At 35.6% G+C, this 16,619-nt stretch overlaps 1 protein-coding gene across 5 annotated transcripts in view; it reads left to right on the forward strand.

Moving 5' to 3' along the window:
• ADAM17 (ADAM metallopeptidase domain 17) overlaps positions 1-16,619 on the forward strand; it is a 55,840-nt gene that overhangs the window by 6,847 nt on the left and 32,374 nt on the right. For 3 of the 5 annotated variants that reach the window (XM_070234806.1, XM_070234808.1, NM_001308552.1), the window contains 4 exon segments: positions 4,367-4,499; positions 10,057-10,187; positions 11,015-11,103; positions 15,835-16,003. In XM_070234806.1, the coding sequence (XP_070090907.1) occupies positions 4,367-4,499; positions 10,057-10,187; positions 11,015-11,103; positions 15,835-16,003 (522 nt within the window). 5 annotated transcript variants of the gene reach the window in all.

The following is a 16,619-nucleotide window of genomic DNA, read 5'->3' on the forward strand; positions in this document are numbered from 1 at the left end:
CCTCTCCATTACATCCCTAGTGCCTGGAAGGTAGGAGGTTTTCAGTAAATATTTGTTGAATAAATGAATAGGTGGAAAGAGGAGAAATAAGTGCAGAATGTGTGTGCAAGAAAGGAGGGATGGGTATGGGGGTGGAAAAGATACAAAAGCATTGAGGAAGGGTAGGGTCTCTGAGGACGAATAGACAGAGGAAGCCAAGTGAGGGAAACTGTAGCATGTGGCAGGGAAGAGCAGGGAGAGCTGGGGAGAGGACACCTAAATAATCCAGTGCTCGAGTCTGGTGACTCAAGTCTTAGGGTGATTGCTGGAGCAACTTAAAGAGAGCAAGGAAGGTGTTCTCATTCTAGAGTGCTGGGCAGCCATTGTGGAGTTTTTCAAAAAGAGATTATGACCATACTCTGAGCTAAGAAAGATACAGTTAAGTGGTTTATACTTAAATTTATTAAGACATTTGGATATGCATAAAGGATAAACTCTTGGGAAGTGGGGGAAATGTAAATTCTGTTGAAAAAGCTATAGAAAATTGGATGACCAGTGGTTAGAATTTTGAAAGTGAAGTGCGATGTAATAATGAGTATCTGAGAGGTTACTTGCTAGTGAAAGGACAGTAGCAAGGGCAGGAGGTCAGTTTTTTGGACAACGGGAGTGCTTTTACCATTTATAATGGCTCCAGGACATCCAATTGGAGCTAATCTAGTTATTAAAAGTAGATAAATTACTATTGAAATATATTAGTTAAGTATTTTAAAGTGCTTTAGCAAGATACATTTAAAAAGTGCTTATTATAGAAAATATACCTACAGATAACCAATGATGTTACTATTTTGCTCTTTTTTTCCCCTAGGCCTATTTTTGTACATAGTTAAGGTCAAGCAATATGAATAGTTTTTTTTTTTAAAGATGGCACCTGAGCTAACATCTGTTGCCAATCTTCTTTTTTTTTGCTTCTGCTTTTTTCTCCCCAAATCCCCCCAGCACGTAGTTGTATATTTTTAGTTGTGGCTCTTTCTAGTTGTGGCATGTGGGATGCTGCCTCACCGTGGCCTGACGAGTGGTGCCATGGCCGCACCCAGTATCTGAACCAGAGAAACTGGGCCACTGAAGCGGAGCACATGAACTTAACCCTCGGCCACAGAGTCGGCCCCTGAGCAGTTTTTTAAATCTACCTTTGTTTATTTAATATTATAGCATAAGTATTTCCCCATGTTCTGAAAAACTTGTTGCTAACAGCATTTTAAATGATTCCAGATTTTTTTTGTCATTTGAAAGTATTATAACTTCTCTGTTTCTCAGTTATTAATTTACTTTGTTTCTGATTTTTGTTCTTACAAATAATGCAAGGCTGAACAGTGAACATCTTTGTGCTTCAAGCTTTTTTCTTCCCTTTGAGCTATTTCCTTACTTTAGCCTAGTTCAGTGGTTCTCAAACTTGAGTGTGTGTCAGCATCACCTGGAAGGGGTGTTAAACACAGATTGCTGGGCCCTCACCCTAAGGATTTCTGATAGGGTAGAACTGAGAGGAGGCCTGAAAATTGGCCCTTGTAACAAGTGCCCATGTGATGTTGATGCTGCTGGTGTGAGGACCACACTGTGAGAACGACTGGCCTATATTATTGACAATGAAACTACAGTATTGAGGTTAAGTTTCTCAGTCCGTAGGAGTGATTATGATCTTGAATGAAACTGAGGTCATGTGGCAACCTGTATCAGGGATGTTGAAGAGCTGAAGGATCATATCAGCATCTCAGCAATGAGAATTTGTGCAATTTGTGAGCATAGTGCTTTTTTTGCAAGGTTCTGTACTGGGTATAGTGGGGTAAGGATGCTGTGATGACTAAAACAGAGCTCCTTTTTGACCATTTTACAATCTATTTGTGAGATCAGACAAATATAACTCAAAAGTGCCAGAAGAAAGGTATAAACAAAAGGCTTCAGAGGGAGGTGAGGTCATGTTTGATTGACATGTCAAAAAGTAGGAGGCCAAGAAGTAGAAGGTCCAAGAAGAGCTAGGCTATTTTTAAGGAGTCTCAAAAGTATGACATCAATAAAACTTAGGGTTTTCAGGCAGACAGACCCAAGTTCAAGTCTCAGTTCTGTGCTACATTAGCTTTGTCATACTATTTTCTCCGAGTCCTGTTTCTCTTTTTTTTAAAGATTGGTGCCTGAGCTAACAACTGTTGCCAATCTTTTTTTTTTTTTTTCTTTTTCTCCTCAAATCCCCCCAGTACATAGTTGTATATTTTAGTTGTGGGTTCTTGTAGTTGAGGCACGTGGGACGCTGCCTCAACCTGGCCTGATGAGCGGTGCCGCGTCCGTGCCCAGGATCTGAACTGGCGAAGCCCTGGGCCACCGAAGCAGAGTACAGGAATTTAACCACTCGGCCACGAGGCCGGCCCTGAGTCAAACGTTTCTTCATCTGTAAAATGGGGATTAATATCCTGGGGATGTTTGTGGAGATAACATAATAAAACACCCAGCATGGTATCTTGTAGAAAACAAACACTCAAAAATTGTTGAATAAATGATAAGCTTCTTGAAGGTTTTTCATTGGTGCCGCTAAGCATTATTATTAGTAAGACCAGATCACCAATAACCAGCCATTGTCATAAAAGTGATTGATGCCTTCTGAAACAGCTTTTCTCTGGATTAAATTTAAAAGGAAATTTTGTTAACAGAAAATGGGTGGTACCCACTAACTGTAAAATTTGCTGCCAGTTTGTTTAATCTTATCCTGAGTTAGAACCTTGAGTGAACTTTAAGTGCTTTCATCATATAGCAGTGTGCCTACCCCTTGCTTTCTTCAGATTTGCTTAAATATTTTGTAACAGTGAAGCATTTTTCTTTCTTGGATTAGTTTATATAAACTGGCCCTTCCCACTCTCTTTCTCTGCTATCCTTCTTTAATGGCCACAGCACTGACGTATATATTTTCTTGTGCTTTGTCTGTCTCTCCCCACTAACATGAGTGCTGCATTAGGCAAGGACTTTGTTCTGTTTCATGCGGTTATCTCAGGACTTAGACCAGTGCCTGGCACATAGCAGTGAACGAATGAATTGATGAATTAACCAATTGGGAATATTTAGGGGAAGAGGAAGAAGAGTATTGGGTTGATTCTTTTTTAAAAAATGGTTTTGTGAGCATATTTAACCACAATGGCAATACACTTGTATTTTAAGCTCCTGCTTCTATATTTTAAGGACATTCTAAGTCCAGTGGAATGATTTTGAATACCATTGCTTCTGCTGTGATATTGTTGAGAGAAAAGGAAAGCATCAGCTCAAATATTTTTAGACAGTTTCTACAGAGACTTAAGTCGCCAAAATTGTCTTCCAAAAATTCTCCTGATTTTGGAAGAGACGACAGAGTTCCTGTTGATGAAAAGTGACTTGTAGTGGTAGCATATACTTTATAGTGTTTGCTCCTGCTTTGTACCTGATAAAATTTTTTGTGCTTGTCTGTCTTAGGGGCAGTGCATCTTTGCTTTTCTTGGGTTCCAAGTCAGTCTGGTAAAATAATGTTGATTTTTTTCTAGGGATTACTTTGGTCTTATCACTTCTACTTCCTGGTGTCCAATGGGTTGATATTCTGCTATGTCTGTTGAAGGCAGCAGTGATGGGATGTTACCACTTTTTTGCTCTTTAGTTAGAAATATGTGATTTTTCTATAAAAGATTTACTTTCCCAGTTTCTGTTTGCTCAGGCTGTTAATGCATTTGTTGCTCGCTCTTATTACATGTCAACTGATAAGGAATTGATATAGTCCGGGTTGGCAATGGGCAGGTCAAGTTGCCCCCTTGATCTTAGAAATTCTAAACATAAAGACATGCCTTTAATTTAGAAGTTACCTCATTGCATAATATAATACTCTTTGAGATATTGAAATTATTAGTATCTAATATGAATATGGACTCATGTTCAGATTTCCCTAATTGTCACAAATATCTTTTCACAACTGATTTGTTTGCCCTAGGATCCAAAAAAGTCACACATTGGCTTGCCTCCTGTGTTCTTGTTTATTATGTCTCTGCCTCTCCTTTCTTTCTTATGCCATTTATTTCCTCCAGAAATTAGGTCATTTGTTCTGCAGGAATTCTAACTTTCTGGGTGTGGCTCATTGCTTTCCTAAGGTTGTTATTGAATTTGGCAACATCTAATCCCTTTATGTTTTAAAAACTGGAAGTTTGATCTTGATTAGAGTCAGGTTAATTTGCATTTTTTGTTTTTTGTAAGAATACTTCGTGTAGGTCCTGCTGGGCACTTCATAATGTGTTATATCAGGAAGAGTTTATTGTCTGACTCTCATTTTACTGATATTTCAATTGATTGGTAGGTTTAGTTGTTAATAACCTTTTTACCTTTATTTCAGAGAAGCTTGATTCTTTGCTCTCAGACTACGATATCCTCTCTTTATCTAATATCCAGCAGCACTCGGTAAGAAAAAGGGATCTACAGGCCTCAACACATTTAGAAACACTGTTGACGTTTTCAGCCTTGAAAAGGTAATTTAAATTATTAATAGAAAAATGTTGGGGCAATGGAGGGACTTGGTTTGGCAAAGGCAGAAAAATAAGGGTGTTTACTGAAGTCCTAGGAAGTTACATTTTAAAGATTTATAATATAATTACAGTCTGTCATGATTCTTATATAGTGTATTGCTTATTCTAAAATTCATACCGATTAAAAACAAGTAAATGGGTATTCCAAAGGCATTAATGATGGTAATAGGTTTATGGAATTCTAACAGAGAATTTTAATTAATTGAATGATTATAAACCTTAAAAAACCTTAAGTTTTCTGTGCTACTTTAGAACTGTTAGACGTATACTAAATATTGCCTTTATTTTATACATGAGGACACTGAAGTTTAGAGGCAAAGGATTTGTTCAGGACCCCACAGCCTAGTGGTGAGCTGGGTCTACAATTCAGTGCTCTTTCTACATTGAATTCCTCTTATGTCTTGGCATTGATTGATAGATGTGGTCTATTTGGGCAGTAATTTTAGTATCTCTGACGTTTTGCAGATGTAAATCTGTTAGATAATCACAGGCCTCTTTCTGAAGTCTCTTTAGGGAGCTTTACTGATAGCAAAAAACAAACACTGGGAGAATATAAATGAGCTGAATTATTTTTTATTCATAGGAGAAGCCTTCTCCAACAGATATTTTTTAAAATAATATATGCACCTGGTTAGAAAACAAACTACACAGGTTGTGAGAAATTTTTACTTCTTTCTAACTCAGTTGCACTTCTCAGACCCAGAGAGGATTCCTGTGTAAACTTCCAAAAGATTTATTTTTTTTAAGGAAGATTAGCCCTGAGCTAACATCCAATGCCAATCCTCCTCCTTTTGCTGAGGAAGACTGGCCCTGAGCTAACGTCTGTGCCCATCTTCCTCCACTTTTTTTTTCACTTTTTTTTTTTTGAGGAAGATTAGCCCTGAGCTAACTACTGCCAATCCTCCTCTCTTTGCTGAGGAAGACTGGCCCTGAGCTAACATCCGTGCCCATCTTACTCTACTTTATATGTGGGACGCCTGCCACAGCATGGCTTTTGCCAAGTGGTGCCATGTCCGCACCTGGGATCCGAACCGGTGAACCCCGGGCCACTAAAGTGGAACATGTGCACTTAACTGCTGTGCCACCGGGCCAACCTCCCAAAAGATTTTAATGCATTATTTTTTGCGTATAGGTCTGTATCTGTGTAGATGATATAGATAACATAGATTTCTCATTTTTGACCGCTGCATAAATATTCCTGTTGCATGGAATTTTAACAGTTTATTGACTAGTACCCTACACATAGATACTGTTTAACCAAAGTGATATTTTTTTTTGTATAACAAGCAATACTGCACTGAATATCTCTATATATACCTTGTCTAGGTATGTTTATGGCTAGGTTCCTGAAGGGAGGGTAGGTCAAGGATATACATATTATAAGTGTTTATTGGTATTACCATATCTCCTCCTAAAGACATTAGACCGGTTTATTCTTCTAGCAGCAGTATATGAGTTTGCCTGTTTCCTGTTACTGTGGCCAATACTAGGTTTTATCAACCTGTAACTTTTGTCCCTCTGAAAGGGGATGGTATCTCATAGTTCTGATTTTAATTTTGTGTGAAATTGAGTATCTTTTCATATATTTATAAGTCATTTGTTTTATTTTTCTATGTCTGCCTTTTCATGTTCTTTTACCATTTTTCTGTTGGGTTTATCCTTTTAGATACTGAATTGTGGTAGTGCTTAGTATATTTATCGTGTGTTAGTGATATTTTATGCAAATATTTTTTACTATTTCTGTTTTTATTTTTCCTAGTTATTGTTATCATCCTTAGATTACTTTTGAATAATTTCTTTCTGTTAGATTTTATGTCCAAATACTGCCATATTGGTTTTCTAGCTTCCAAACCTCTAGCAAATTTGAGCCGAGTGGTGATAATAATAGCTAGAGTTTATCAGGTGTTTATTTTGTGTCATTTACTGTATGCTTTACTTGGGCACTTTGCCTATATTATCTCTAATTCTCACCATACTCTGCATAGTTTTTGTTATTCCTTATTTGAAGATAAAACGAAAAACGCTGAGGCTCAGAGAGGTTAGGCAACTTGCCTAAGGTCTCTTAGCTAGTAAATGGAAGATAAAGGATTTGAACACAAATCTGAGTCCAAAACTTGTGTTGTTTCTCCTATACTGATGGGGAGTTTGGTGAAGGAGTAGATATAGTACTCAAAAAATGAGTAGGAGCAAAGGAGGAGAGAGGAAAACTATAAAATGCTAAGAACTTGAAATTTAGCTTTCTGGGTTTCTTTTAAAGTTAGATTTGAGGTGGCTTTTAGGATCCTTGCTATAGGAGCAAATACTGCCATAACCTTACATACTTCTCTTTTATGTTTCATAGATCACATTGATTCATTAAGAAAATGTTAAATAATATCTATTTCTTATCTTCTCTCTCTGTAAGAAAGCAGAGAAATTTGTAATTTATTTTATAGAATTTCCATCTTAAATGTTTAATGGGAAATGTATCTAACAATTTGAGAACTTTGTACTGGATGCTTTAAAATAGTTTATTTCATTTAACTCTGAACACCGTTCAGTTAGTAGGTGGTATTATTTCCACTTGTAGATGAAGATACTTAAGTTCGGAGGTTAAGGCCAAGATCAAACAGTGAGTAAGTGGTGGAGGCAGGATTTGAGCCAGGTTTGTCAGATGCTAAAGCCCATATTTACCCTTCCCTTTCTGGTCTGCTATGTTATTAAACTCAAAGAAAAAAAATTGGGATACCTGAAATGGTCAGTTTGTATAGGGCTGAACTTTCCTATGTGAAGCCACATGTGACTTGATGGTCATGGTAAATGATTAGATTTTCTGTTTTTAGATAGCAGTGGGAGGCAAAATAATTTAAACCAAGATCATAAAAGTAAATTTGAATGTGACTATTAGTAGTTGAAAAAGCTTGGAAACATGTGTGATGAGTTAAAAAGTAATTTTATGAAAAAAACAACTTTGAAATTTGTCTAGAAGTTATATTTTCTCTTTTTTATAAATCAAGAAATACTATTTTAAAGTAATGAAAAAGTTACAGATATTGTTTTGATACTTTTTTGATAATGTAATTTTTTTTTAAAGTTAGATATTTGTTCCTCTTAAAAGTGAAATATCTCAAATTTTTAAAAGGGAGCTAGAACTGATAAAGATTTGAAAGTAATATATACCCACCTAAATGGCTCATTAAAAATAGATATGAGATACAAACTTCCAGTTATAAAATAAATAAGTTATAGGTATGTAATGTACAGCATGGTGACTGTAGTTAATAATATTGTATTGCATATTTGAAAATTGCTAAGAGAGTACATCTTAAAGGTTCTCATGGGGCCGGCCACATGGCCGAGTGGTTAAGTTCGTGAGCTCTGCTTTGCGGCCCAGGGTCTCGCTGGTTTGGATCCAGGGTGCAGACCTAGCACTGCTCATCAAGCCATGCTGAGGCGGTGTCCCACATAGCAGAACCAGAAGGAATTACAACTAGAATATACAAATATGTACTAGGGGGGCCTTGGAGGGAAGAAGAAAAAAAAGATTGGCAACAGATGTTATCTCAGGGCCAATCTTTAAAAAAAAAAAAGTTCTCATCACCAGAAAAATTTTGTGACTATGTATCATGACATGTTAACTAGACTTATGGTGATGATCATTTTGCAATATATACAAAAAATAGATATGAAAGTAATGTTAATTCAGATGGATTAGCACCAGTTTGTAGTTACTGTAAATCCTTAAATTAGAAGTCAGAAAGGTAAATGAAAACGTTTAAGGAGATCTTGTAAGTACCTGACTTCATAATTTTGGGAAGGTAAAGTAAACTATAAATTCTGACTGACATATCCTTTTGGTGGTTTATAGCTCAAAAGTGAAGATTGGAAATACAAAAAACAGAAATTTTACCGTCACTTTGTCTTTATCTTTACAAAAGAGCAGATATTAGTGTAGAAAACAAAGAGTGCAATTCCAGTGATTTTTTTTTTCCTGGAAAGAGCATTAAGTAAAAGTAATACTGAGACTCCTAGAGAGCTCTGAAACTACGTAATAAAGCGTTTATAGTGGCGATGCTTTTTCCCCAGAAGTTGTCAGCATAACTGTTGGGGGGAAAAATCACAGCTGTGAATGTGTGGGAAGGTACCTTTTAAGATAGCAGAAGAAAATGTTCCAAGGTTTTCTCACATAATGTTCTGTTGTCTTTTTCCTGTGACCATTAAAAAATCACAAGGAAACTAAAATTACCTTGTTATGCTCAAAAAGTTAAAAATATTTGTTGCCATGGAGACAGTCCTAGTCTAGATTCTTTCTGGCAGTTTAGACTTGTGCAAACCCATGGGGAGGTAACATTTCATATTTTCAACACCACAGCTGAAAAAAATTGTTTCTGTGGCTGAGATGAAACACATAACTTTCTTTATCTTTGGTGTTCATAGGCACTTTGAAAGGGCTCTGTAAATAATAATTCAAAAATTCTTGCTCACCATGCCCAGTTTTTATGTTAGAACTGAAACTCGTAGAAAACGAAAGAATATTAAGCCAACTAAAGAACTAGAGTGTGTATTTTAATGTCTGTGTTGGATACCTTACATTTATTTTCCTCATGGCAATTGTGGATTAATTTTTTTCAGGATAAGCTCTCTTTAGAAGGAGAAAAAAAAGCATGAGTGCTTTTAAAATGTAGAAAGTAGCGTACGTTAATTTTGCACAGCAATAAAACCAGCTTGATTGCTAGAGGCAGCATAGTACAGGCTTTTGAAATAAACCAAGTTAAATTTACAGTTTCATCATTTACTAGCTGTGTAACCTTGAGTATGTTGATTAACCTCCAAGCCTCAATTTTTACTGTGTTTTGTGGAGATAACTCATACAGAGTATCTGGCACTGAGTAGATATTTCAATAAATGGTATCTAATAATAACCAGTTTTTAATAAATTTTTAAGACAAGCAGAACTCCAACTTAAAGTATCCAGATGTGTGTATTTTCTTGTCTTTGAATCTTTTTCCCCCAAGTTCTAGTTTCTTTTGGTCTGCCAGGTTCTTACAACTAAAGAAATTAGTCTATTTGTCTTTACAAGAGATATCATACTCTAAGTACCTCATAAAACAGTCGTTATAACTTTCATAGTGTTTTATTAATGTCAACTCCTCTGTCAACTTTTTTTTTTTTTTTAAAGATTGGCACCTCAGTTAAGAACTGTTGCCAATCTTTTTTTTTTTCCCCTGCTTTTTCTCCCCAAATCCCCCCAGTACATAGTTGTATATTTTTCAGTTATGGGTCCTTCTGGTTGTGGCATGTAGGATGCCACTGCAGCATGGCCCAATGAAAGGTGCCATGTCTGTGCCCAGGGTCCGAACTGGTGAAACCCTGGGCTGCCAAAGCGGAGCACGAGAACTTAACCACTTGGCCACAGGGCTGGCCCCCTGTCAGCTTCTTTTTTTAAGAGAGTTTAATTAAATGAAAATTAGGCTTCTATTTTATGTGCTTAGAGTAAAATATGAATGTATTCTTTCTTTAGGCATTTTAAATTATACCTGACATCAAGTACTGAACGCTTTTCCCAGAATTTCAAAGTCGTGGTGGTAGATGGTAAAGATGAAAGCGAGTACACCGTCAAGTGGCAGGACTTCTTCAGCGGACACGTGGTTGGTTAGTACGGTGCTTGTTTGCCCTAGTGGCTGGGGTGTTGGGTGTCCAGATCTAACTTGATTGCCTGTTTTTAGGGGGCGGGGAGGAAGGAGTGTCAGAGAAGTGCTGTTCTTTGTCTGTTTTATCAGAGCTGTGTAAGTTTGGAAGCAGAAACATTTAAACAGCAGGAAATGGGTATTATCCAACATAGCTTACTAACTGGCTATTGTGGTGATTTAAAATGAATTTCCTTTCAAGTGATAAGAATTTAACCTTCTCTTGTTTCCAGGGAAGGATTTTAGGCTTCCCTTATGAGATTTTAAACAGAGAAGCTAGCAGATAAAATAATGGGTTTTATGATCTTGTTATGTATTTATTTAAGAAAATATATCAAATAAGCACTTGCAGTTTGCTTCTGGAACTTTTTCTGCAATAGGAAAAAAGAAATGGCATTAAAATCCCCCAAATAGTATAATTCGAGACCTGTATATTCCAAATCATCTTTCTGCCTCCTCTTAGTTCTTTCTTACCCCAAAGTAGGTAAACTTATTCCAGAAGAAAGTCTACACTGTATTTTGTTCTGTAACACACTCTAGATAATTCTCATAAGTGGCTTGAGGAAAAGAGTTGGGTTTCAAATAACTAGAGTTAAGGCTACTCCCTAGGAGTGAGAACATCTAGCTGCTTTCTGGGGCCTGTGTTTCTTGGTTGTAGATCTCTGCAGATTCCTACAGTATCGACAGTACCTACTCTGATAAAGGACTTGGTTGATTTTTATTGATAGTAGTGCATAATTTAGTTTTTGATCTAAGTATTTTTTAATAACGAAAATTTTTTTTTCTCTTAAGGTGAGCCTGACTCTAGGGTCCTAGCCCACATAGGAGATGATGATATTACAATAAGAATCAACACAGATGGGGCAGAGTATAATATAGAGGTAAACATGTCAATTTTTTTTTTTCAGGAGTATATATCTTTGATTTTTAAAAAGTTGTTTCTCAGTCGTTTTAAGAAGACAGAGGTCTTTAATTATACTTCTTTTCTCCTTGTATTTAAAGTTTTTACCAGGAAAGTAGATGATTTTTTTAAAAAAAGAAGATAATATTTTTTACGTATCTAAGAAGCTGTCATAAGATGCACCCTATATTTCTAAGTACCATAATTGAGAGAAAGTCACATGTGGGATGGATAATAGGAAGAAAAAACTTTCTTTCCTTTCTGCCTCATTTTTTCTTTATTCTTCTCTAATAATCCTACTATAAGTGTAAATGTTCTTAGAGATGAAAGCGAAGTCTTCTCTCTCTATTTCTCCTTTTCTTTCCTAGACATTCTGGAAATGCAAGATCAATAAAAGATGATAGTTCATAGTCTGAGAAGTTAAAAGAGAAACTATAGGAAATTTAGGCTCTGGCCACTCTCCCATTGAAGTACTAGCAGTAGAAAACGAGACCAAACTAGCCATGTTTGTGTAAGACACATAGCCCTGTGTCAAATGCTAGTCCAGAAAACAAAACGTTTGCCACAGATTTGTGGATTGAAGTGTTTCTAGGAAAATGAGAGAACTCTGGGTGGTGGTGAGATCACCAAAACGGAACACCTGTGGGAAAACTGTGAGGGTGATCAGAAGGAAAGTTTCAAGTATATTTGAGTGCTGAGTAGGGGTAAGACAGGGTGCTGGTGCTATAAATACTATAAATTTTAATAACATCCAAACTGCATGGCCATTAGTCATGTGTCTGTCTGTGATTGTGAAAAGGAAATGTTTGTCTCTGGGCTTGCAGTCTATTTTGGTCTGTTAATGCAGTGTTTTAGGGGAATCTGGCATACCAGAAAGAGTCAGAAAATTAGTGCAAAGTAAATGAACATTCACTCTAGAACAGGCAAATCAGTCAAGTCAGCAAGTCTTAAGTTTACTTATTCTTTCAATCCATTTTTATTAAGTATCTTCTTTTAAAAATACATGCTCCCTGAAAAAATCAGAAAATTGATTACTTGAAATCTCACTCCTGGGAGATAGAACTACTGTTAACATTTGATGAATATCCTTCCAAATTTTTTCTGTGCATATGTACACAAATAAGTAGTTATGCAGACTGTTTTTTCTTATAAAATTAGGATCATACAATATGTAGTTTGTCTTCATGCATTTTTCATTGAACAATATAATATGAGCATTTTTCCATATTAATAAATTAATATCCAAATTATGGTTTTTAATAAATGCTGTCTGTTGGTTCATTGAAACATTCTACCATTTATTTAACCAATCTCCCATTCCCCCATTGATGCTCAATTGTTTTGTTTCTAATTTTTGAAATAAAAAATGCTGTACTGAACAGCTATGGGCACACCTTTTGGTGCATGCGTTTAGTTAGGACAGTCTTGGTGATAGGGAATACCCTAGGAAACCACAGGAAACTCTGTCTAGGCTGTGCCAAGTTTTCACATCCGCTGCTGCCGTGACTCGGTAGCGGTAAGTGCACACGACAGAGGTTCGTTCCTCGCTCTCGTGAAGGTTTAGGTAGGTTGAGTGGTCCTCCTCCACCTTGTAGCTTTGACAGAGGGACACATGTCCTCTGAGGTTGCCACAAAAGGGAAACAGAACTAGAGAATCCCACAGGGGTTTTTTAAGTGCCAGGCTTGGCAGTGGCCTCCATCACTTCTGCCTGTGTTCTAGAACATTTGTCTCTAACCTGTCTGCAAAGGAGGCTGGGAAAAATCACCTTCTCTGGTGCTTAAAAAGATAAAACAGTATAAGGAATGGACAGCATTGTTTCTGCTGCAGTGCATGTGTCAGCTTATTTCCTTAGAATATTCTGTTAATTCTTAATTCAAAATATGTGCATTTAGGATCCAAGTTAAATTTGTTCAGATTCCTCATTTTTCTAAATACTTCCTTTGGTACTGTTTTCATCTGTACCTCCCTGTTTCACTAAGTACAAAAATGGCTATAATTAATATTTCACTGTGAGATATTTACTTAAAAGTAAATTTGTCAGATTTATCGAAGGACTTTTGCATGAGATTAATAATTTTTTTAATTGAAAAAGCGGCTTATTAGAATGGTGCTTTTCATATTTTTTATTGTATCATTCTTACTTGCACTTACCTTGATATTAAAAATCATTGTTCATCTGTGCTAAAATCTTAGACATATGAGTGAACAGGAAAATATATGTATCTTACTTTTAACACTTCACTATTAAACTTTTTAAGCCATCGCACATTTTATTGTCATAGCTTGCTTTTTATATAAATAAGTTTAGGTTAACCTTGACTCATGAGATGATTTCTTTCTCCCCAACTTTTTGCTTTGAAAATGTTCAAATCTACAGAAAGAATGAAAGAACACCCTATAACCCTTCATTAACTGCTAACATAATGCCATGTTTGCTTTATTTCTCTTTTTTTCCCTGACTCATTTGAAAATGTTTCAGACATGAAGACTCTTCAACCCTAAATGCTTCAGTGTGCATCTCCTAAGAATAAAGGCAATCTTCTATATAGCCACAATAAAATTAACACACCTCAGAAAATGGAAATAATTCATATTATCTAATAATCATTGCATACTCAAAATCTCCAGTCATCCTCAAAATCTCCTTCGTAGATTTTTTTGTTTTCCAATTTAGGATCCAGTCAAGGTTCTTGTCTCTTTCTTAGTTATTCATCCGATGATTTTTTCTGGCAACTTATTAATAATGGTGATAATAGGATTTGATGTTATTATTAGTAATAGTAACTACCTTTATTTTGAAATCTTAATATATAACTGGTTTCAGTGTCTTACATTATCTTCAAAATAGTATTACCACTATTTTACCCAATGAGGAAAGTTATGCTCAGATAAGTTACTTGTCTAAGGCACATAGTGGATATAGTTGAGGTTTGAACCTAGGTATCTCGGATCCCAAAGCCTGATATCTTTTTCTGTACCAGACTGGCTAAATTAGGAAACTATTAATATGAATTTAGAAATGTTTAATCCAAAAGAAAAGTTTTTTCTCTTTTCCTATTTGTAGGACAAGTAGAGGTCCCTGTAGCCCCTGAGATGTTGGTTAATTAACTTTTTGAGGTCTCTGCCAGCCCTGAGGTTCTGTAACCATTGTTTCTTAAATCTACCTCATACATGAATTATGAAAGAAGATATATATATGTAACAGCTTTATTGAAATATAATTCGCCTACTATAAAATTCACCTGTTTAAAGTGTACATCTAGTGGTTTTTCGTATATTCAGAGAATTATGCAGTCATCACCACAATCAATTTGAGCACATTTTCATCACCCCCAAAAGAAACCCCGTACCCTTTAGCACCCACCACCCTTTCCCCCAATTCCACTAGCCGTAGGAAACCACTGATCTACTGTCTCTATCTTTAGATTTGCCTTTTTGTCCCTTTAGATTTGCTTGGTCATTCATATAAATGGAATCACACAATATGTGTTTTTTTTGTGACTGACTTTTTCACTTAGAATGTTTTTAAGGTTCATCTGTGTTGTAGCATGTGTCAGTACTTCATTTCTTTTTATTGCCAAATAATATTCCATTGTATGGATATGTCACATTTTGCTTATTCATTCATCAGTTGGACATTTGGGTTGTTTCTGTTTTTTGGCTATTATGAATAATGCTGCTATGAACATTTGTGAACAAGTTTTTATGTTGAGCATGTATTTTCTCTTCTCTTGGATGTGTACTAGAAGTGGAATTTTGGGGTCATATGGTAACTCTAATTATAACCTTTTGAGGAACTGCCAGGATGTTTTCCATAGTGCCTGCACTTTACATTCTCACCGTTTTATGTTTATTGCATTTTACATTCTGTATTACATTCATACCAACAGTATATGAGGGTTCTGATTTCTCCGTATCCTCGCCACTACTTGTTATTATCTGTTCTTTTGATGACAGTCATTCTAGGGAGTATGAAGTGGTGTCCTTGTGGTTTTGATTTTCATTTCCATGATGAATGTGGAGATTAATAAAATACCTTTTTTGGTATTCTCACAAGCTGCTTGGTTCTGATGAGACCAGTACCCTTGCAGAGAACTTTGTTTTGAAAAAACAGAAACAGCCTTTTGACTTGAGTAACCTCTTGAGTATGTTAGTTCTCATTTATTGTGGCCTTGTAATATTGTAAGTGAAGATGTTTTTTAAAACTGCTTTTCCTGAAACTGGTAAGTTTTAGGCATATTGTTGTAAGTTTTCAGTCGTCTCTCATGAAAATGTGTTTGTTCTTTCCTGTGTATAAAACCTATCATGGCAAAAAGGTGTGAAGGAAACTAGAATGAACATGTTACAAGAAGAGAAACCTTGTCTAACGTTTGCTGCTGTACGTTCATCACCTAGAACAGTGCCAGTATATAGTAGGCGTTACAGAAATCTTTGTGAATGAGTGGAAAAGGATATGCATTTTCTCTTCTGGATCTTCTAAAAGATTTCATAACTCGTGTAAAATACTGCTTTTTTTTATATAGAGATAAAATCAAAGAGTGAATAATCTGTATTTATTGACCAACATAGAAACTCTGATAAAAATTGAAATAGTCAGTTTACTTAACCTGGAAGTGAATGTTATCTAAAAACAAGGAAAGGATGTTGTAAGAATTTAATGTTTAGAAATTCTTATAATTTCATCTCAATTATATATGTTTTCTGTTTTAGCCACTTTGGAGACTAATTAATGATACTAAAGACAAAAGAATATTAGTTTATAAGTCTGAAGATATCAAGAATGTTTCACGTTTGCAGTCTCCAAAAGTGTGTGGTTATATAAAGGCAGATAATGAAGAGTTGCTTCCGAAAGGGCTGGTAGACAGAGAGCCACCTGATGGTAAGACTTAAAAAATATATTTCAAATAAGAAACAAGCACTACAGTTGTCTTCAGAAGGAGTGGTTGTTAATTGGGAAAATAACATGATTATCAACTAACTATAGTATTTGGCTTGAAAAGAGAGTTTTGTTTCGACATTTCTTAAGTTAATTCTTTTGTCTATAATGTAAAAATTGAAAACACTAGAAAATAATGGTAACAATAAAAATTGGACTTAAAAAAAGAGTGGGGAAAGGAGAAGTGGAATAATCTGAGGGAAAATGTTTTTTATGTGTAGGTATTTAGAAATGACAATACTACTTTTGGAAAACAATCTTTAGATAGGTTTATAAGAGAGGGGTTTCAAATGACCACAGTGGATGCTGCTCCTTAGGAGTGAGAATACCTACTGTTCTCATGTTTGAAAACCTTAGAAAATATTACTAGCATTTTAGTTTAGAAATAAAGAAATTCTTGAACAATTTGATTATTTGATAAGAAAAATGACGTGTTAAACTAATTTTTAATGTTTTATTTTCTTGATATTTTCACCATTACTTTGGTTAATTTGTAGACTTCTTCTAGAAGAAAATGACAGCTTCGTAGCTCAGCAGTGAATAGGTGATTGTTTTGCTT

Source organism: Equus caballus, chromosome 15, assembly GCF_041296265.1.
Source record: "Equus caballus isolate H_3958 breed thoroughbred chromosome 15, TB-T2T, whole genome shotgun sequence".
Lineage (NCBI taxonomy): Eukaryota > Metazoa > Chordata > Mammalia > Perissodactyla > Equidae > Equus > Equus caballus.